This window comes from Centroberyx gerrardi, chromosome 3 (genome assembly GCF_048128805.1).
Source record: "Centroberyx gerrardi isolate f3 chromosome 3, fCenGer3.hap1.cur.20231027, whole genome shotgun sequence".
NCBI classification, from domain to species: domain Eukaryota; kingdom Metazoa; phylum Chordata; class Actinopteri; order Beryciformes; family Berycidae; genus Centroberyx; species Centroberyx gerrardi.
Window position 1 is genome coordinate 7555172 of NC_135999.1, and position 19069 is coordinate 7574240.

General features: G+C 42.8%; 4 protein-coding genes across 5 annotated transcripts; 2 read left to right on the forward strand and 2 right to left on the reverse strand.

Annotated features, from left to right (window-relative positions):
• Nucleotides 1–206: 206 nt before the first annotated feature.
• On the reverse strand, nucleotides 207–2965 carry LOC139913714 (uncharacterized). Its single transcript, XM_071901836.2, has 4 exons — nucleotides 2880–2965; nucleotides 1725–1862; nucleotides 1385–1514; nucleotides 207–549 (listed from the first exon to the last, which is right to left on the reverse strand). Exons 2-4 carry the CDS (start codon nucleotides 1837–1839, stop codon nucleotides 207–209), a joined length of 588 nt encoding a protein of 195 aa, XP_071757937.1. The 5' UTR covers nucleotides 1840–1862; nucleotides 2880–2965.
• Nucleotides 2966–5007: 2042 nt separating this feature from the next.
• nfam1 (NFAT activating protein with ITAM motif 1) lies at nucleotides 5008–7795 on the forward strand. Of its 2 annotated transcripts, none has more exons than XM_078282589.1 (6): nucleotides 5008–5193; nucleotides 5370–5645; nucleotides 6164–6288; nucleotides 7073–7210; nucleotides 7336–7452; nucleotides 7572–7795. In XM_078282589.1, the coding sequence occupies exons 1-6, from the start codon at nucleotides 5100–5102 to the stop codon at nucleotides 7632–7634; spliced, it is 813 nt and encodes a 270-aa protein (XP_078138715.1). In that variant the 5' UTR covers nucleotides 5008–5099; the 3' UTR covers nucleotides 7635–7795. The 2 variants fall into 2 exon arrangements, with proteins under 2 accessions (XP_078138715.1, XP_071757948.2); XM_071901847.2 differs by having other exon boundaries at nucleotides 5373–5645; nucleotides 7572–7794.
• On the forward strand, nucleotides 7755–12751 carry f8a (coagulation factor VIII associated). The gene is made up of 12 exons (XM_071901846.2): nucleotides 7755–7969; nucleotides 8395–8441; nucleotides 8644–8716; nucleotides 9507–9666; nucleotides 9940–10008; nucleotides 10169–10289; nucleotides 10431–10523; nucleotides 11125–11189; nucleotides 11286–11367; nucleotides 11482–11528; nucleotides 11991–12046; nucleotides 12163–12751. The coding sequence occupies exons 1-12, from the start codon at nucleotides 7911–7913 to the stop codon at nucleotides 12242–12244; spliced, it is 954 nt and encodes a 317-aa protein (XP_071757947.1). The 5' UTR covers nucleotides 7755–7910; the 3' UTR covers nucleotides 12245–12751.
• Nucleotides 12752–13047: 296 nt separating this feature from the next.
• emp1a (epithelial membrane protein 1a) lies at nucleotides 13048–17105 on the reverse strand. The gene is made up of 4 exons (XM_071901855.2): nucleotides 16929–17105; nucleotides 16089–16188; nucleotides 15284–15424; nucleotides 13048–13975 (listed from the first exon to the last, which is right to left on the reverse strand). Exons 1-4 carry the CDS (start codon nucleotides 17001–17003, stop codon nucleotides 13815–13817), a joined length of 477 nt encoding a protein of 158 aa, XP_071757956.1. The 5' UTR covers nucleotides 17004–17105; the 3' UTR covers nucleotides 13048–13814.
• Between the last annotated feature and the right edge of the window lie 1964 nt (nucleotides 17106–19069).

Sequence of the window (19069 nt, forward strand, 5' to 3'; positions counted from 1 at the left end):
ATTTATTTGTCTAAGAAACTAATTTCAAGCATTTAAGCATAAGACTTTAGATTAAAATGGCTTTAAGAGAATGAAAAACATAGTACATTCAATCAGGTGTGTCCAGATTTTTGACTGGTAGTGTATCTATCTATCTATCTATCTATCTATCTATCTATCTATCTATCTATCTATCTGTCTGTCTATCTATGTGTGGATGGATGTGTCTATCTCTCGCTCTGCAGCACCTTGACTCCCCCGCTCTTCAGGACTCTCACCCTCCTCCTCCTCAGCACCCTGCCCCTCCTGGGTGGGCTCACCCTCACCAGGTTCCTCGGGGCGTAGCGGGCCAGGCTGGCCACCTCCACTCTCCCTCTCATGCTCTGAGGTGCCGGAGCCTTGCCCCTGCCGCCGCCGCCGCCGCCCGCCTCCCCCCGCTCCTCCCGGTAGCCGTGGCGACGGAGGAACGGTTCCAGGGTTGCTAGGCGATGGGTGAGCTCGGTGATGCGCCTGTGCAGCAGGGAGACTTCTCTGAACAGGTCGTTGACGGACTCGGACAGAGGGCGCACCCTGCAGGACGCACAGAGGAGGCTCACACCTTAACACACTGCTCTGAAGCACTGGAAACACTTCTGAGGCAATAAGGAACAGTGTTACCTGTGGAAGATATTTTAACAACTAGGGAAGCATAGTGTGCAGTAACAAGTGAATTTATTTTGAATTATTGGCACAACTGTCCATCTTCACTGCCTCTAAACGGTGCCAAATTGATCAAGATCGTCATACCCGTACAGTGTATTTGTATGAATATATCAATACATCTAGGATATCAATATGTCATCAATATATTCTAGAATAGGAGCAATTTAACATCACTTACAATGCCATTGCTATATTAGGTTAAGACAGGCCTTTGGATCAGTTAAATTAATCATAATGATAATGTTAATACTACTGCTACTGCTACTACTACTACTACAATAACAATAATAATTTAAAACAAGCTAAGCATAAGATAAAAAGATCAGATTAGATGGTAAAATCATTATAATCACATCAGCAAGTCTATAGCAGTAAGTTTTAACAAGATATTTAAAAGATGGTGATGATTCTACTAGCTTTCCTCATCCTGAGGATCTGAGGCTGCACACTGACTCATAGCGGGTTAAAAGATCTGCAGTAAAGCTTGGAGCCAGACCAACTAGTAGCAGCAGTAGTAGTCGTGAAAGTAGTAGTAGAAGTAGTAGTAAAAGGTATGAAGAGGTAAAGAAAACCATATAAAAGTAATTAAAAATGTCCTTTAAGAAGTGATGGAAGAGCTGAAACTGATTTAGCCAGCCAAGGCTCCTCAGACATGCATTCATAAGTCTTATGGCAAATGAAGTAATGGGGGTGTTATAAATACCTGGAGTAGTCAGGCAGCAGTGTGCTGGGCTGGGAGTGCAGCAAGGTCTTGATCTCATTGAAGATGCGTTTCCCCCAGGCGTCCAAAACTCTGGTCACACTGCGCACCGAGGCCACATTCACACTGTCAGCTGCAACCAAAACACACACCAGCCTTTTATTTCAAGGGGGATAAAAAGGCTCAGTAAATTATGAGTATGAATATCCACACAGGCCAACACACGTGTTATCACTGATAAATTATTCCTTTAACCCACACGACATCAAACATGTTGTCACACAGTGATTTACAGCGCCCATATCTAGAAGTGATGCAGATCAAACACAGGCCGCTGGGTTACCTCCCTCTCTGTAGTTCCAGTACCCATAATCCAGTTCGTTCTCCTCGCCAGCTGAATGCGCCACAGTTGCCATGGCAGCCACCGTCAGCGCCATCAGCAGAGTGGGAGGAGCCATGACGAGAAGACGCACACACACCCCTTCAGAAAACGACAAGAAAAAACACAACCCAATGAGTTTCAACAAAAAAAAGTGTTTCGTTTCTCGGCGTAACACCGAACACACGAGAAACAGAAAGAGAGAAGAAGAAAAAGAAAGAGTGAAGAAACCCAGGCTTCATGTTTCCCTGCGCACAGGCCAGCAAACCCATAGGGTGCATCAGGGTTGAAAACATTACACATCTTTAGGGTGAAATGATCATCATCCATGCAGAGTCGCTCATGCGTCTTCAACCAAAGTCTTTCAAATTGAAACCCATATAAGCCAATAAAAGGCCATAACTATTGACATGGGGTCAGAGCAGGAGAGAGGCAAGTCTTGTGACCCGGCTCATTTAGCAAATCCAATTACTTGATCTGAAGACTTGAAGAAAAAGTCTGTTTTTGTCCTGGGACAGCTGGGCCTGTTGGGCATTATGAGAAGAGAATGACCGCAATCCAATCGGACAAAACAGCTCAGAGGAAGTTTTTACAACCCAGATCTAATCCCATGACTCCGAGAACGAGTGGAGAAAGCGAGGGAGGAGGAGGAGGAGGAGGAGGAGGAGGAGGAGGAGGGGGATCAGGGCCGGCGACCCGGACAGAGGACGGCAGAAGAAGAAAGAGCGGGATCACATCCAGATGACAAAATCTGGAAGGCGGGCTGCGACCCGTTGCATCATGCTGGACGATCATAAGCTGGTGACTCACTGTGGAGGCATTCTACATGTTTTCACTTGGACGGCAGATCAGAGACGCAGAGAGAATTAGCAGCAGGATCGACGGACACGGCTTGTCAAACACATGGCCGAGCTTATCAATACAACCTGCCGATCAAGTCATGGACCGGTTACCAGACTGTGAAGATGCTTTTGCTTTTGGGCAACTGGGCCCAGATTGGCTCATGCAGAAATGACAGCGTAACCATATTGTTTGAGCAAGTAAATGAAAACTTTGGAAAGTAACATTCAAAAAAAGTTACAAACTGGAAATTGGATTGGAAAAGGAGGCAGTACTCACAACTTGAAATGATGATGCTTCAGCTCCAGATCTGGGTCTCAGCAGCTTTTCCAGTATAGGTTGGACACCCGATGCAGCCGCTTCTCTCCCTTCTCCGCTCCGTCAGTGCCCAGGTCTTTCCTCTCTACTTCTTCCCCCCTCTCTCTCTCTCTCTCTCTCTCTCTCTCTCTCTCTCTCTCTGCTCTCTGCCCCTCTCTCCACCCCTCTGCAGCTCTAATGCAATTAGGAGGAGAACATGGCAGGGCAGTGCGGAGCCACTTAAGAAACTCTTCATTTGTTGAGGGTTAGAGAGCTGTCGTGCGCACTTCTTCACACCCCACCACACCCCCGTCTCCCTCTCTCTCCCTCACTCTCTCACACACACACACACACACACACACACACTGACATCCAGCTGCTGCCAGATGTGCGGCACCTCCTCTCTCTCTTTTCTCTCAGATTAATCTTCTGATTTACCTCTCTTCTTTTGTCTCTCCTTGTTGTCATGTCTCTCCTCCTCCTTTCCTCCTCTTTATCCCTCTGAAAGAGACAGATATGTGTCAGTGGTTATAATATCACTCTATACTGTAGGCTCAAATTTCTAAAGTAATGCAGAATGGTCTCCCCGCGACCTGAGTTATAGCTCCTTTGATCTGCGTCTGGTTCCCATCGTCTGCCCTCTAAACTTTGCCCTCACAAGGGCAATACAAGACGGCAAGCCTATAAACAATGCTGTCCACTTCCAGGAGTTTTTCTTCTGCCAGGTAAAAGAATGCAGGAGAGTGATTTCAAGTTTGAAGCACTAAGATGGAGAATAGCTCAGGACTTTTAAGTAGGCTACTGTACTTTGGTAAGCTTTTGAAGAACCTGTAATATATCTAAGTATTGTAATTTCAGGGGACTTTAAACGTTTAATCCACTGCCATTTCAAAGCAAATACTCTATTTTTACTCCACTCCAATTACGCAACACCAGCAGTTACTCCTAACTTTGATTTAAAAGGTTTCACAATCAGTGACTGTGAGTCATCCTTTGATACGGAGCCCTTACTTGCATTGAAATAGCCCAACATTACATTTAAGGTAATTTACGATAACGAAGTATATTCAATACACATATCAATTCTTTTTTAGGAAGAACTCTAAAATACCATTCTAATGCCATGCTTCTTTCACCAGAGTGCTAATCTATCAGTGCTGTTCTAGGTAAAGGATTGATATATTTTGTACTCCAGGAAGGAGGAGGGGGAGATAAGGAGAGTGGGAGCCGGGATATAAAAATGGAATGAATTATTCTTTATTGACTGGCATCCAGATGTTATTCCAGTTCTCTCTCTCTCTCTCTCTCTGACGGTCTGTTTTTATACTGTGGCTGATGTGAGGTCAGAGTTGGCCACCAATGTTGCCAGAGAAAAGACGGTGAAAGGCAGAGGGAGAGGGGGTGGAGGGGTGGAGGGGTGGAGGGGGGCTGGGGGTTGAAGAGGGGGAAAGACAGACAGACAAATGGACAGAAAGACAGACAGACAGAATTACTGCGGTGAAGAAGTCACACTATAGCATCGACACCTGGTTCATATTAACAGGCAATCTGTCACCTTCACCAGAATTCCATTCTCTCTCTCTCTCTCTGTCTCTCTCTCTCTCTCTCTCTCACACACACACACACACACACACACTCCAGACTTTCTTTCCCCCTGCCTGAGTCTCTCTCTTCTTCTCTCTTTATGCAACCATATGAGGAGGTGCGGTGGCGGCTCGAACTCTGCGTCTCTCCAACACTGTCTCACTGTGGAGGAAAGCCAACATTGCACCTCACAACTACAGACTGACGTAACAAATGCAACAAAAAGCTGACTGTTAACCCAACACACAAGAGAGTGTGGTGTGGTCTTGACTCTTATTTTGTGTTACTTATTACTTACTAGATGTATTCTTCTGTCTTTTACCTTATATATTATCCATTAAACAGTTGTAGCTGCTCTTTTTATCAGCATGTTGGCTCCTTGAATGCCTCCACTGAATCAAAGTGCATGTTTTTTACAAGAAAAGTAACATAATTTTGAGGAAGTGGCTTTGCCAAAAACAGGAACCCCCGATATTGCAACTTAACCAGAGGGTAAGACAAATTGAGACACACTGACACAATCCCCTCTCAGAAGACTGGGCGTCCCAGTGTGGAGCTCCTAAAGACCGGACAAGATTTGGCACACACACTTTGATACAAGGACTGTAAACAAACAAAATGGAAACTCGAGGATCTTGTCGTCGCTCCTCCATGTCGTCTTGGATATTTGTAGTTCTCATCCTTTTTGTCTGCTGTGGAATCGATGCTCAAGGTAAGCCGTCCTCACAACTTATGCATGACTATGGATGCTATATGGAGGTTATATTTTGGATGTTGGATGAAGTTTTATACAGCTTTGTACAGCTTTCACAAAGTGTAAACTATCTCTAAATACGTTCTCTTCACTGTCAGATTCAGCCTCTCTCTCTCTGTTGTGTCCCTTCACAGAAGAAATACGGCTGGGGAACAGGGTCTGGGTGGCCCTGGCAGGCGAAGATCTGCACATTGACCTTGTTTTGGTCAAGCCAGACAACCAAAGTGGAGACTCCTTGAAGTGTTTTACCCCCAAGAACAAAGAGATACACAGAATTCCCAAAGTCTCTGAGACGGGTGCCAATGAAGAAAAACGGAGTGTGGAGCTGACAAACGTGAAGAGCCTCGATTCAGGAGAATATCGCTGCGAGTATATAACAGCCAGGGCTTACTGGGCTCTTCTGGTGAGAGGTGAGCAAGTGAATGAAAGAAGAGGCTGACAGTGATATTTTATGGCAGTGAAGAAGAAGTAAAACTAAAAAAAAGGGCTGCCTTGTGGTCCATGTGAAATAGATTTAGCCCTTCAGTTCTTTGCAGGAGTTTTTCAAATTGGAAGTGATACCTGGGTGTGAGCTTTCTTCTGAAAAGGACTGCTATCATGTAGAGTATGAGCACATATGACATTAATAATGTTTCGAAATCTCGGAAAGCCTGAACAAATCGCTTCTTCACATCGTAGGGATGCCTGTCAAAAGACATTCATGGTTTTGTTAAGCCTGAAAGTGTCACACAGACTATATTCAGTGAATCACAACATGTGCACAAATTGATCTTGAATATCTTTACAGGTGGCTTACTTGCTTGACACATGAGGAATATCTCAGCCAAATCCTGCCATCCACTCCTATTGCATTCCTGACCCAGACTGACACTGACAGGTGTGTGTGTGTGTGTGTGTGTGTGTGTGTGTGTGTGCGTGTGTTTTCCAGATGAGGGCTACTGGGAGCCGTTGACCATGTCGGGATACAAGGGAATCATCGTTGTGGGCGTCTTCACTTTTGTGCTGCTCGTTTTCAGCGTGCTTGGCTCGGTGTACGTCTTCACAGGACGTTGGGTAAGAAACCTGGCGGAGGTTTGGAAACAGTCACAGACTTGCCATCGTTGCGTTATGGGGACTCAAGTATGAGCCGAGTCCCCGAGTCCTCAGTGTTCATGCCCGAGTCGAGTCTCAAGTCCTCAGTATTCAAGTCAGAGTCTGACTCTGAGTAACCAGTTTGACTTCAAGCAATCCATGCTGAACAAATTTAACAGAACATTTCAACACAGAACTTTTCAGGGTGCGCCCTAGACGGATTCTGGTTGAAATTTGAGTGTTTTTTTCCTCAACTGTCCTTTTGTATGTTTTACATGTGGCACTACATTTCACGCCAATTTATGTAAAAATCCACGAAGCTCACAATACGTGGTGGAGCCATCTTCATCTATCACAACATTCTCACTCCCAGGCGCTACCTGGGAGTGAGAACTATCACCATTTCACTATCACTATTACATCATCCTATCGGTGGTTGTGTTGTAAGGTAGTCTTCATGGTCTAAATCTACATGTAGGCCTATATACTGTATATTGTTAACCAACCTGATAATCAGGAACAATTTCAGGGTAAACATGTGAAAAAATGTCTACAGTGATCGAGCCCAAAGTTCAAGTCTTCAATATTCAAGGGTAAGTCGAGTCACAAGTCATCAAAATAGGGACTCAAGATGGACTCGAGTGCTACAACACACCACAAGAACAGCATCCTGATGTGCTTCAGTACAGTATGTGTGTGTGTGTGTGTGTGTCATCCAGTTCATGTCACTGATTGTGCCCCTGATGTATCAAATTCTCATTTCCAGGATAATGTGACTTCAAACACTGACAATGGCCACACAGGTAGAAGAGAGAGAGAGCAGGACAGGGAAGAAGGCAGGGAGGAAGAGGTGGAGGAAGATAACACGGATGCCGTAACAACTCCTTCTACCTCTTTCTACGCCGTAAGCACACCTTTCTATCCATCGGTGCAGCTGGAAACATTTCAGCTGATAAAAAAAACATACCTTCTTGTGCACTGTTTTTTTCCTCTTCATCTCTCCATATATATTCATATTTATGCTCTCAGAGTCTACAGCCTCGTCCCAGGTCCATCTATGATGTGCTGGACCACTCAGCAGCCAACACAGAGGCAGCAGAAAGGAGAGCTAACTCCAAGTCAGAGAAACCAGAAACAACAGTCATTGTGAGCTTAAATATCCACTTACATATTGTGTAAAAGATGAATACAACGCAATATCTAGTTATCTGGCCAACCAGATGAAATGTACAATTGCTGACCTGTCTCCCACTCTCCCTCCACAGGTGGAGCAGACACCAAACAACCAAGATGAAGGAGTATTTGAGTCTGTCTATGAGAACTTTTGAATCACCAGACTGTGTGCTACAAATCTTATATTTATATCAGTAGTTGGAATTCTCTGTCCTTGCTTTCCTGTCTTATGTCACCTGTTACCAATTAAAGGCAAAAAGTTCTGTAACCTGTATCAGATATTTTCCTTCTTTGGGCAGTTCCTCCTCTGATAAGCCCCACCCCTTTACACTAACCAATGAAGTTAGGTTTGGACTCTACGAGCCAATGGGAACGCTCCTGTCACTTGGACTTCCTGGTTTGGTTTGCTGGTTTGTTTCTCTGTTGTGATCATGGCTGCAGAGGGTGATTTTCTGATGAGATACCGTGCTGTCTCAAATAAACTGAAAAAGTAAGACCTTATTAAATTGCCTCTTCAATCATGTATGGTCAAATGGGAGGGGACCAGAATATCAGGATTTGCTAGTTAGCTTACCAGGCAATAATGCTAGCTAGGTTACGCAGCTAGCGTTGGCTGCCCAAGCTAAGCTAGCCTGCTAACACTACCTATCACTGTCATGTCACTTTTTAGGGTTTTTTTTGCGTGTAAATGTTCTGTTATCCCGCTAGCAAGCATTGTGTTGATATATTTCCATTAGTTAGTCCAGTTTCATTAAACGGAGCTAAATAGAGTTGCGGCGTTATTGAACAGCTAACGTTATTTTGCTAGCTAGGTAAATGTTAGCTGACAACATTCACCATCCCTTTCTTTGGCTTGTTAGCTGACGTTGACTGCCATGAAAATGTAAAGTGACGGCTTGCATTTCCTTTTCGCAGACGTTTCCTTCGGAAGCCCAATGTAGCGGAGGCGAGTGAGCAGTTTGGTGAGAGACAGCCCTTCTCCACAAGTTAACCCGACATAATATAAATAATAATAATATAATAGAGCTGTCTCAGAGTTTTGTTTCGTCCACGACGTGACATCAACAGCAGCATCTGACAGCTTCACCTACCTGTTGTTTTCCATCCATGTGAACAGAGATTGTTTATCAGTCTGTCTCACCTGGTTTCTCCTCTGTGCTGCAGGTCAGTTGGCCAAGGAGCTGAAGCAGCAGGACTGCCTGCAGTATGCTGCCTTCTGTAACCTCGCCATGGCACGGTAAGACAGTGCTGCTAGTTTATACACACTTCATACTTCATCTCCCTTTTTGCCAGATTGACCTAAATCACCCCGATGTCTAACGCTGCTCACAAAATCATAACCAATTCCTCTATAACTGGTGAATTTTCTGTTGTTTCAATGTAGAATTGACAGAGAGAATTGTAAATGGCAAATACCCAAAGGCTACTCTTTTTTTGTATTATTTATAAGGGTTCAGGAGCAGTAACTTTTTAAATGGATTCCATAGTTAATAAAATTGAAAATGGAGTTAGAACCATATGCCTTAAGGTCCGTCAGACACTACTGATCAGATTTTGACAAAACTTGGAATGATACACCTCACTACTGATTTCCATCATTTTCAAAAATTCACAGATTGCCCCATGGGTAGTGCTACATTGTTTGTTTATTCGTCCGTTCATTCATTTGTCCATGTGTCCCACACAGTATCTCATACAACACTGATTTGATTTTTGATGAAAGTTGCCATGATCGCCACTGTGTTCCGGTATTTTCAATCTTACCCTGATTGGCCCCAGGAGAGTGCTACAATTTCAGGTCAAAACTAAAAAGATTTAATAAGCAGTCAGTGAAGTACATCTCAAAAGTCGCAGTCCACTGAGTGACGGCTCCTCTTCAGTTATTCCTGTCCCAAACAACCACAAGGTGACGTATTTGTTACTAATTGGCCCAGAGGGAGCCTGCATCATTCAAGGGGACGGCATGTTTACTGTTGCCTTGCCTGATGCATCTGTTGTTGTTGTTCTATATCCTGTTATATATCCAGGTGTGAGCAGACTCTCTTCAACGCTCCTGGAGAGGCCCTGGCTTTAACCGACGCTGCCCGCCTCTTCCTCTGCTCTGAGAAGGAGAACAGGGCGCTGCAAGCCCCGGGCTTTGATGAGCACCTTCAGGCTGCACTCAACTGCTACAGCTTTGCCATCAAGGTAGCATGTGACTCCTAATCTTCTTTATTGAGATAACATTTTTAGTACTTGAAGCATCAGTTACAGAAAATATATGGAAAATGAAAGTAGTAATGGTAAACTTATGGTGAAAATCAGGCTATTTTTGTTGAATATGTCTGAACAAAATGCAAAAGATGTATTGCAGATATTGCACATCTGAAGAATAGATTTTACTGTACATTCCAATATTGCCCTTTTGCCTACATTCCTATAGAGACAGTAGAATAATGCTGTTTTACAAATGGCTCACAGGTGTACATTGAGATGAACCAGCCAGTGATGGCAGCCAGCCTGTCTTTAGAACTTGGCAATGCGCTTAAGGTAAAACAGCGGCTCAAAAGATAAATGACCATGATTTGTGCTTTTGTTACTCTGTGAAGTGAATATGAAATTTGAATCTTAACTTTTTGTCTGTCTGTCTGTCTCTCTTCCCCTGTCCTCTCTACCCCTCCTCACTCCCTCCGTCCTTCACCTCATGCAGGAGATGAACAGACCAGGAGAGGCTATCGTTCACTACCAGAGGGCTGCAGAGCTGCAGACGCAGACTCCTATTGAAGCTCTGCTGTCTATGGGAGAAATGGCCACCTGTAAAATCCTCACCCGTGAGTTCAGTGTGCCCATTTATGTTGGATAATTTTGTTAATGCATGATTGTTTTTTGTTGTTTTTACCTGTGTGCATATACAACTTATTTTACTTGATTGCCTGCAACTGAAGAGCTTGCATGCCTGTGTTGTTTTGCAGGTGACTATGACGGTGCTTTGTCAGTGCTAACAGAGATGCAGCTTATATGCCAGGAGAGAGGACTGCAGCTGCCAGGCACCAGCACACCTGTTGGTGAGGCTCTGATAGGCTGTAATCTACAGAAGAAGAAGCCCATCTTATTGAGCCCATCTTATTGATCCCTGACCAAGACTTCTTTCACAATATCCAAAAAATGAATGCCGGTGTTGTAGTTTTTGAGGAATGGATAACAGACTTCCCTTGGCAATGCCAGTGCAAGTCCGTTGGGAACTATTTTTCTTAAAATCAAATCTAAGTCTTGCCAAGCAGTGCCATTACTCTGCTTTTTATTACTATGGATTATGGAGCTAAATCGGATAGCTTGTATGCGATCAAGTGAAATGGTTCCCCGGTGACTTGTGCTAGCTAAGAGTTTCTAACTAGAGGCTGCATCCAATTTCTCAAAAATACGTTTGGCATGAAAACATTTGTAATGTTTTGAAAAGGTCTACTTAAAGTTCAGAACCGTTTTCTTTAACCATTCATGGAACTACCTAAAAAGACTCCAGGATCAGTGTCTAGAGGCAGCGTCTCACTTCTTGTTTTCTTATCAAGGTGCATTTGACTTGAGGACAATGACTGACAAACTGTTAAATAAGGAACTGTCTTTATTTCTCTCCTCTGTATCCTCCATGCCGACTTCAAATCCTTCTAGGTGCGTTTCTGGACATTGTGGCCAAGTGTGAGATCTCCAGAGTGCTATTGCTGATGCTGCTTGAGGTAAGAACAATACAATATAAAGAATTACGTGCATGTTTTGGGTCCTGAAAACATTGAGTCATTTACATGAGCCAACCTTGCCGCTTTCCTGTGCAGCCTCCGCCTCAGAAGCTGCTACCAGAACATGCCCAGACCCTGGAGAGGTACGCATGGGAGTCCTTCGACCCTCACAGCCAGGGTAACTGATATATTTATGATATACATACTCATTTCACTGAGAAGATATCATAAATCCCAGGAATATACTGTTACTTAAAGCCGTATGAGCATGTTTTTTGCCCTCTCCCTTCAGTGACCTTCCTGCCTGAGAATGTTTTCCTGCTCCTCCAGTCAGTCGTGGTGAGTAACAGAATCTACGCACTTGTACAGCTCACAGGATTTCCTGGTCCTAGCTGCCTCATGTAGGAAATATCACCATCCCACATGGCCTCCACATGAAAAGACTAAATGAGTCTGGTGTTTTTCTTCCTTTGTCTATAGATAAGTTTTTCCAATTTGAGTTTGCTGCGTTTGGTTTGATAAGACAGTGGTGTCGGTGTTCTCAGTCTCAGTGTCCTCCAATGTGACAGGATCAATATTGAAAGACCTTGATTGATCGTAATCCACATCTTAAGTGCCTTTAAAGGAAAAGATACTGGAAAGTAACTTGTTCTAGATGACTGGGCTTGATCTGTGTTGGGGGAAAGATAAGCAGAGACTCATAAAGGAGCATAAAAGTGGACAGGACTAGGATTCAAGGTGATCTGTGTTTGCAGTTAGGGTTTTATTTGTGCAGTGTGTAACGGCAGATTTGTTTTGCAGATGGCGTGCCAGGAGAAAGACACAGAGTCCCTCAAGTCTCTTCAGACTGAACTATGGTGAGCATTCAAAAATGTAATTTCCTTCATGTGATGGGGATTTAGCAGCCTTTCCACTGCTTCTCATTCTCCATTTTTCCATATCGATCATGTGTTTGTGTGTTTTTCCCCCGCAGGCCGTTTCTCTCTGCTGAGCAGAACCATCTCCTCCACCTGGTGGTTCAGGAGCGCATCACCCCGTCTGGACAAGGCATCTAGTGCAGTCCAGTTCTAGCTCACTTCCTCTGGGAATGATGCTTTACATAATGGAACATTCCTGTTTCTGGCTAGGTCTGTTGTAAGGCCTGAAGAAGTGTTGTTTTCCCAACCACAATGTTATAACTCGCACACAAGAAACAAGTGCACACAATACAAGATTCTGCCCTTATTAAGATATGTCACACAAATTTAGAGATCACAGTGAAAATCTAACGACAGCTTCTTAAGCTTTCCCACGTGTCCTACAAAATGTTGTTGGGATGGTAACTTTGGACTAAATTCAAGGAATCTCCATGAAATCTAGTAGTGTGCTTCTACTCAAGTGAAGGTTACATAACTGTACCAATCATAACTGTGTGATGGCTGCACATACTGTTTATGTACCTTTTTTTATTATGTCTATTAATAGTAACTGGATCGAGCTGGATCTTGCAGAAATGTCTATGTATTTATTTGAAAAATTTTAATAGATGAAGTATGAATTCCTTGTTTTCTAGTCATTTTTTTTGTTTTATTAATAAATGATATGGCTTAAATTCCAATGTAATTACAAAACCTTCTACTGCATAGTTCTGAAATATGGTGAAATGAAACACCATTGTCCTCCATCCCTGGTTTACATTATGTTCACTAGTACAAATTGCATGTACTTTCATATGATAGCAGCCAACTAAAAACACAGAATCAAACATGGTTAAAAGACACTCAGAATACAAAATGTTACAAAAATACAATGGTTACAATGTACATAGATAAACAAAAAAAATGGATACAATATACTTCAATTGTAAAATAATGATACAATGGATTAAAATTACTTGTACTGTAAATTAAGGCTTGTCTTTCCCGATTGTTCAAGTACTGCAACAGGAATGTTGTAATTTTACCAACATGCCGTACCTTGTTAAATACAGTATATCGCCCCACTGGAAACCTGCAGTAGTCACCGTTAGCCACACAACTTGGTTATACAGGGTGACAAGTATTTTCATCTCACAAAACTACTACATCTTCAAAGGGCTTTTACTTCACCTCCTACACTCTCACCTTTGACAAACAAATTCTTAAACAAATTACTAATCGGGATGGGCTGAATGTCCCAAACCTCTACGTTGCTCTTTAATGACAATGCAAATAATTCAATTACTGATAATTTTATGACCATACTGCTATGAAATAAGCATTTGGGACGGTTTTGCTAAAAGATATTTAAAGTTTGTACCCTCCCATTCACAACCATCAGTTTGTACCCCATACCACCCTCCTACTGAATGAATCTTGCTTCCCACCCCTCCTTCCTTCCCTTTAATTGAAATCCATAAAATGATTCTTCCTGTGAATCTCCAGTTTAACCCTTCATCTAGGGTTGAGTTCAGTTTCAATTTACAATATTCAAAATATAAACAAACTACCACCCCCTGGTCACTGATTGATCATTTCCCCCCCAGTTATTTTAGCTGGAGATGGCTGGCCAGGACATTTTCTTTGGTATTGTCAAATTTGGAAGAAACCCCACTTCTTGAATTTAGTGAACTAAAAGTAAATGAACCCCAAATCTGCCTTCATCCTCTTACTCGCTCTTCTTCCGCAGGACGAGGTAGGTGACGGCTAGGATGAAGGTGAGGACAAAGGAGAGCCAGGCCAGGACAAAGCAGTGTCCGTAGCCTCCCTCTGTCTCGGCCGTGTGAAATTCGGCAGTGTAGATCGAGGCTGCGATCATTATACACAGACCTGGAAAAGGGAATAGAAGAACACTGTCACATATAACCAGGCAGGTCAATTAAGATTTTAAGATGTAATCTACTAAGATTATAAGACTTGTGCTCAAAGATGGTGTAGTGGACTGTTAATTCTCCTGACCACATATTGCCAACTATAGGAGTGAGTGGGTTCAAATCCTGCCATGACCCAGTATCAGTATTTCATTCTGAATAAAAATCCTTAAGATGCAAACAATTATAATTACACAGTCACAAGTGGCAATGCTGGGGTTCAAGCCCTGGGATGTTAAAGTCTTAAAATGACTGTTTTACCTTGTTAGCCAATTTTCCATGTCCTGATATATACCCATTTAACACTCAGCGCCAATAAAATAATCCAGTGACACCGACAGTTATACCCCACTGCTGTGGTTTTCACATGTGCTATCAAGGCCAGAGAGTCTGCAGGTTTTCATTGCTGTGTTTTGGTTGGAATGAAAACCTGCAGACTCTTGAGTGTTGATGGTACATGAGTGAAAACCACGGACCTACTGCATATGCATCCAACTCTGTGTTAACATTATCGTACAAAAACACTGAAAGTGTTGCTACTGGACCCTACTATGATCAATTTTGTATGGAATGCAAACATTTATGGCACCCCCTATCTGTCAATTTTAAAATTACTTGGCAGACATGGTTCCTCACCTCTACTCACCATACTGCATGTACCAAGTTATATGATGACTGAGGCCACACCCTCCTCAAATTAACAGTTAATAGCGGTCATACTGTTAATCACAATGAGCCAGTTTGTTGACCATTTGTGTCCAATTAGGCTGTGCACCGTCACATAGAAAATTGAGCAAAGGCAGTTTGAGATAAACAACAATAATAATCCCATAGGAAAACGGTGAGGTTCAGTCTCTATGGGGCTCGACCCTCTAACAAGAGAAAACGTGTATATAAAGGCTGTCAAGTCGTGTTAAGACACACTTCCAATTCAATCTTTCTTAAATGCATTAGATTTGTTTACGCTGCTCGTCCTCATCTCCTTGAGGGATTACCCATTTACTCTATTATGTTGGACTAAAGGACGTTGAGGAGAGTTATGTTCACCCCATCAAATCAAATTACACCTTATAATCACACAGTAATATAAGTCTTACTAAAGATCCATACTATTATTGTATTTTATAGTCAAGCATTTAGCAGATGTTTTTCTCCAGAGTGACTTAGAACAAATGCTAGGTACAAAAATAAGAGCCAAGCAAGAAAAAAAATATCGATTTTTTTTTCTTCTGGCCTTTAGTCAGACGTCTGACTCCGGGTTACTTACAGGAGATCATCTGTAAAACTCCAGAGAAGGTGAACCTCTGGCCCTTGGCCAGGGTGAACAGCTGAGCCACAAACACAAACAAGGCCAGGATGGCAAAAATACAGGCCAGCACGGAGGTGGCCTGCACCGCCTGCAGGAACTCTGCAGAGAGAGAGAGAGAGAGAGAGAGAGAGAGAGAGAGAGAAGCAGTCAGTAGATGCAATGTAATGTTCACCTTATAAACCAGTTAAACTGCACAGCTGGCCATGCTGTGGTCACAGTGTGTCGTCAGTGGATAAGCACACTAGTCAAGGCACTAGGATAGACTTCAGTGATGTTTCACAATTATGCAACAAAATGATGTAAAAAGGAAATAAATTACATCCTTTTAAGATGAATGCAATAATCTGCTGTTATCAGTTAATTCCTATGTAATAATTTTACATTCTTTGGAAACCACTGCAAAATGCACTGTACAGTATTATCACCAAGCATGAATCAACCACTATTCAAGACTATCACCAAATGCCAAAATAAGGATAACCACAGTCAGATATACATGGGTTGGGCTGCATAATTCTCAGCCCATATGCACATTTCATGAGAAGAAGAAGACGACTGATCTAGGATTGTTGGTCATGTAACACACTTAATGAACTCCACTCTTGACTAGTGAGTTCAACCAGTCCCTAATCAGCACCCATACTGTAGCATACATCATGCATATGGGCGTGATCTCGGATCTCCGGTTAAGTCACATCATCATACAAACTCATATCAGCACTCTTAGTCTTAGATATTTTCTGAATACAGGCGGTGCAGTTACCCTCGGGGTAGTCCTTCAGGTTGGTGTAATGCCAGGCGGAGCTCACCATCTCCCACCTGCCCCACAGGTCAGTAGACATCGCATCTGTCATCCACCAGGCCTGAGGACGCAGGAGGGAATCATAATGACCATTTAAACACACATTTCAAGACGCACATAAAGTCGTTTCTGTCCCCTAACTAAAGAAATGCTGAACTGACTAACAGCCAGAGGGTTTTGCTGACCTACTGTGTGTTTAATCAACAAATCTGTGAACCAGTCTTTCCACACATTATCATGAATAAGACACTGTAGACAGTTTTTATCTAAAGCCAGTGCGTATTTGGGGAATGCTGTTCTGATGATGGAAATTTATTTATTACTTTACAAAAAAATAATCCATATAATAACAAAAACTAATTAAAATTCACTACTAAACAAATGTGTCATCCAGCTTTGTTGACTAATAAAACAAAAAGGAGGCAGTGTAATTTCACTATATTCATTTATATTTTGTACATTTTCATTGAGTTGATGAAAATGTGTAGAGGTATGTAGATTTACAGCCCTTACAATTTGGTTGGCAAATACAAAGAAATACAAATTATACTATTCTGGCTCTAGAGTGTTTCCAAGTTGTTTATTAACACAGGGAGTGGCTTTAGTTTCTATAAGAGAAGTAATAAATATTGTTTATGCGCTGTGTTTGATTCTCCAATGTAAATGCATGCAGTGTCCTTTAGTTGACATATTTGTTAACTTATTTAATCTGGCAAGTTGACTAAGAAACCTTATGCTGTTCCTCTAACAGAATGTCCCAATAAGTGTTACAGGAGAAAGCAAAAAGAAAAGCCCACTTACATTATCAATGGTGGCCACCAGAAGCAGGATGATGGTGGTAATGTGCAGAAGAACAATTCCAGCCAGGATCAACATTGTGTCTCTCTGAAAAGGCAGATAACAGGGGCAGGCGGAAGGATGCACAGTATTTATCTTCCAAGATTCTATGGAGTTATATAACACAAGCCGAGACTTGAGGTGAGTCCAATTCACACACAGCTGTCACAAATAACCACTGTCTCAAACTGAGAGACAGAGGGAAAAAACGGAGAATGGAGAGCCGTTGCATGCAAGCCCAAAGTCGTCCCAGCAGTCTCACAAACACACTTTTTTTTTTTTTTTAAATAACTGCATGGGCCATCTGCTGTCAAACACACCCCCACTCACTCCCACACAGGGGCTTCCCTGGGCGCCTCACCTCGCTGCTCAGAGGCGGAATCAATGGGATGATTTTTTTTTTTTCCAGGCCTTTAAAACTACTAATTAATTATAAATGAGGTGGTTATGTTATGTAACTAAACAGATCAAGAGAACATCTATTTGAGCGCGTCCATGCATACTTTCTTTTTTTTTTTGGTTACTTGAATACTTTTGCTCCATAACTAAATTTTCTGTATATATTGCTTCGACAAGAAGGGAGCATTTGTTTAGACCTTGTTAGGGCATTCCCATCTGGGATGGGTGCTGCGGCTCCCTCCGTTATACAGACACAGGCCCTATAGTCAACTACTGTGAAAAGAGCGCGAGAATACGACGACAGAAAATAATAATCACGACTGCGCCTAAGCCATATACACCGACGAATACACGTTAACTTCAACGTTTAAATCCTCAATACAACATTATCGCGAAAGTGTTCGGACTCGCGCTTCCTTTTAATACTTTGCTGTTGCGCTCGCGAAAAAAAAAGTGATAGCCGTGCAATTCTTCAAAGCGCTGCTGAAAAACCTGAACTATGCTGAACTACACTTTTCTCAACTCCGCCGACGTGAAAACTGCCTCAAACACGCGCTAACGCCGTTTCTGACACCATCATGCACACGGCGCGATCACACAAAACGTAAACAAGGTGAAGAAACATTACCTGAAAGCACTTTTTACGCACGGGAGTTATTTGGGAATGCGAAACACTGTAGACCCACCCAGCTTTGAATTCACAGCATACACATCACCCTGTTTTCCCTCTCCAGCCCCCTTCCCTCCCTTTCCCCTCACCAAACCCCACCCATAGCTCCAGCTTTTTCCTCCCTGAAAAAAGTCCAGAAGTGGCCAAGTGGCTGAAGGTTCCCTCTGACAAACCAGCGCGCGAGGACGAGTAATGTCCTCAAAACAGTCAAAACAGCTCCACTACGCTGCCATACATCCAAATTAGAGGATTATAAAAATTCTTTCTAGTTGTTCCGCAAGTATGTCTGATTACTTGAAAAGCTTCTAAAGATGCCTTTTTAATTAGTTCAAGCAACCCACAATCTGTAAAACCTTTAGTAAGCTACTTCAGTGGGAGTGTCTATATTTCTTTGGCTAATTAGCTCACCTGGGTGTTCATTTACATAATTAATTAGCAACAACAGCTGTACTATCATCGTTTTTTTAAATAATTTTGCAGATTTTTCCCTCTTTCAGCAGGCCTAAACATCTATTGGATACACTTTAACATGTCCTGCAGAGCAGCAGCAGCCTGTCTGTTGCTTGTGCTGTCAGTTGCCAGTTCATCAAGACCTGCTGCACACAGCGGTGCGGGGCATGCTGACCCCTCTAGGGTAAAGCGTGGGGGAAAGGGTCATCACTATGGTGGTATGCAACCGCAATCTCAGCCTGATGCTGGTGACACCTTCCCAAGTAAGTGTCTTGGCAGAGTTGACTGGTGCAAGACCCAGAAATTGAAATCAATCTAAATCAATAAAACCTTTTGAACAGATTATTCAGCGTTCCTGTCAACCAATCTTCTCACACTAGATTGCATCAGTGATTCCCAATGTAATGTTATTTCCGGTGTGAAGGTTTCCCCCCACAGCCACAGCGGCTGTTTAATGCCATATCAGCACAGACACCTGTGAGTGGACAGGATGGGTTCTCCACTGCTGTTCCTACTGTCCGCTGTGGGAGCAAAGCCATGATAATCACATTCCAGCAGCGGGACATGGACAGTTTCCTCATTGAGA

Bases quoted from the DNA above. Each gene is read 5' to 3' on its own strand.
- f8a (XM_071901846.2), top strand. From the start codon at position 7,911: ATGGCTGCAGAGGGTGATTTTCTGATGAGATACCGTGCTGTCTCAAAT. The intron at 11,368-11,481 runs GTAACTGATATA...CTCTCCCTTCAG, and splicing joins CTTCGACCCTCACAGCCAGG to TGACCTTCCTGCCTGAGAAT. The intron at 12,047-12,162 runs GTGAGCATTCAA...TTTCCCCCGCAG, and splicing joins TCTCTTCAGACTGAACTATG to GCCGTTTCTCTCTGCTGAGC.
- nfam1 (XM_078282589.1), top strand. From the start codon at position 5,100: ATGGAAACTCGAGGATCTTGTCGTCGCTCCTCCATGTCGTCTTGGATA. The intron at 7,211-7,335 runs GTAAGCACACCT...TTATGCTCTCAG, and splicing joins CTTCTACCTCTTTCTACGCC to AGTCTACAGCCTCGTCCCAG. The intron at 7,453-7,571 runs GTGAGCTTAAAT...CTCCCTCCACAG, and splicing joins AACCAGAAACAACAGTCATT to GTGGAGCAGACACCAAACAA.
- emp1a (XM_071901855.2), bottom strand. From the start codon at position 17,003: ATGTTGATCCTGGCTGGAATTGTTCTTCTGCACATTACCACCATCATC. The intron at 16,189-16,928 runs GTAAGTGGGCTT...CTGCGTCCTCAG, and splicing joins TGGTGGCCACCATTGATAAT to GCCTGGTGGATGACAGATGC. The intron at 13,976-15,283 runs GTAAGTAACCCG...TCCCTTTTCCAG, and splicing joins AGTTTTACAGATGATCTCCT to GTCTGTGTATAATGATCGCA.
- LOC139913714 (XM_071901836.2), bottom strand. From the start codon at position 1,839: ATGGCTCCTCCCACTCTGCTGATGGCGCTGACGGTGGCTGCCATGGCA. The intron at 1,515-1,724 runs GTAACCCAGCGG...TTTTGGTTGCAG, and splicing joins CTGGAACTACAGAGAGGGAG to CTGACAGTGTGAATGTGGCC. The intron at 550-1,384 runs GTATTTATAACA...TGCGTCCTGCAG, and splicing joins CTGCTGCCTGACTACTCCAG to GGTGCGCCCTCTGTCCGAGT.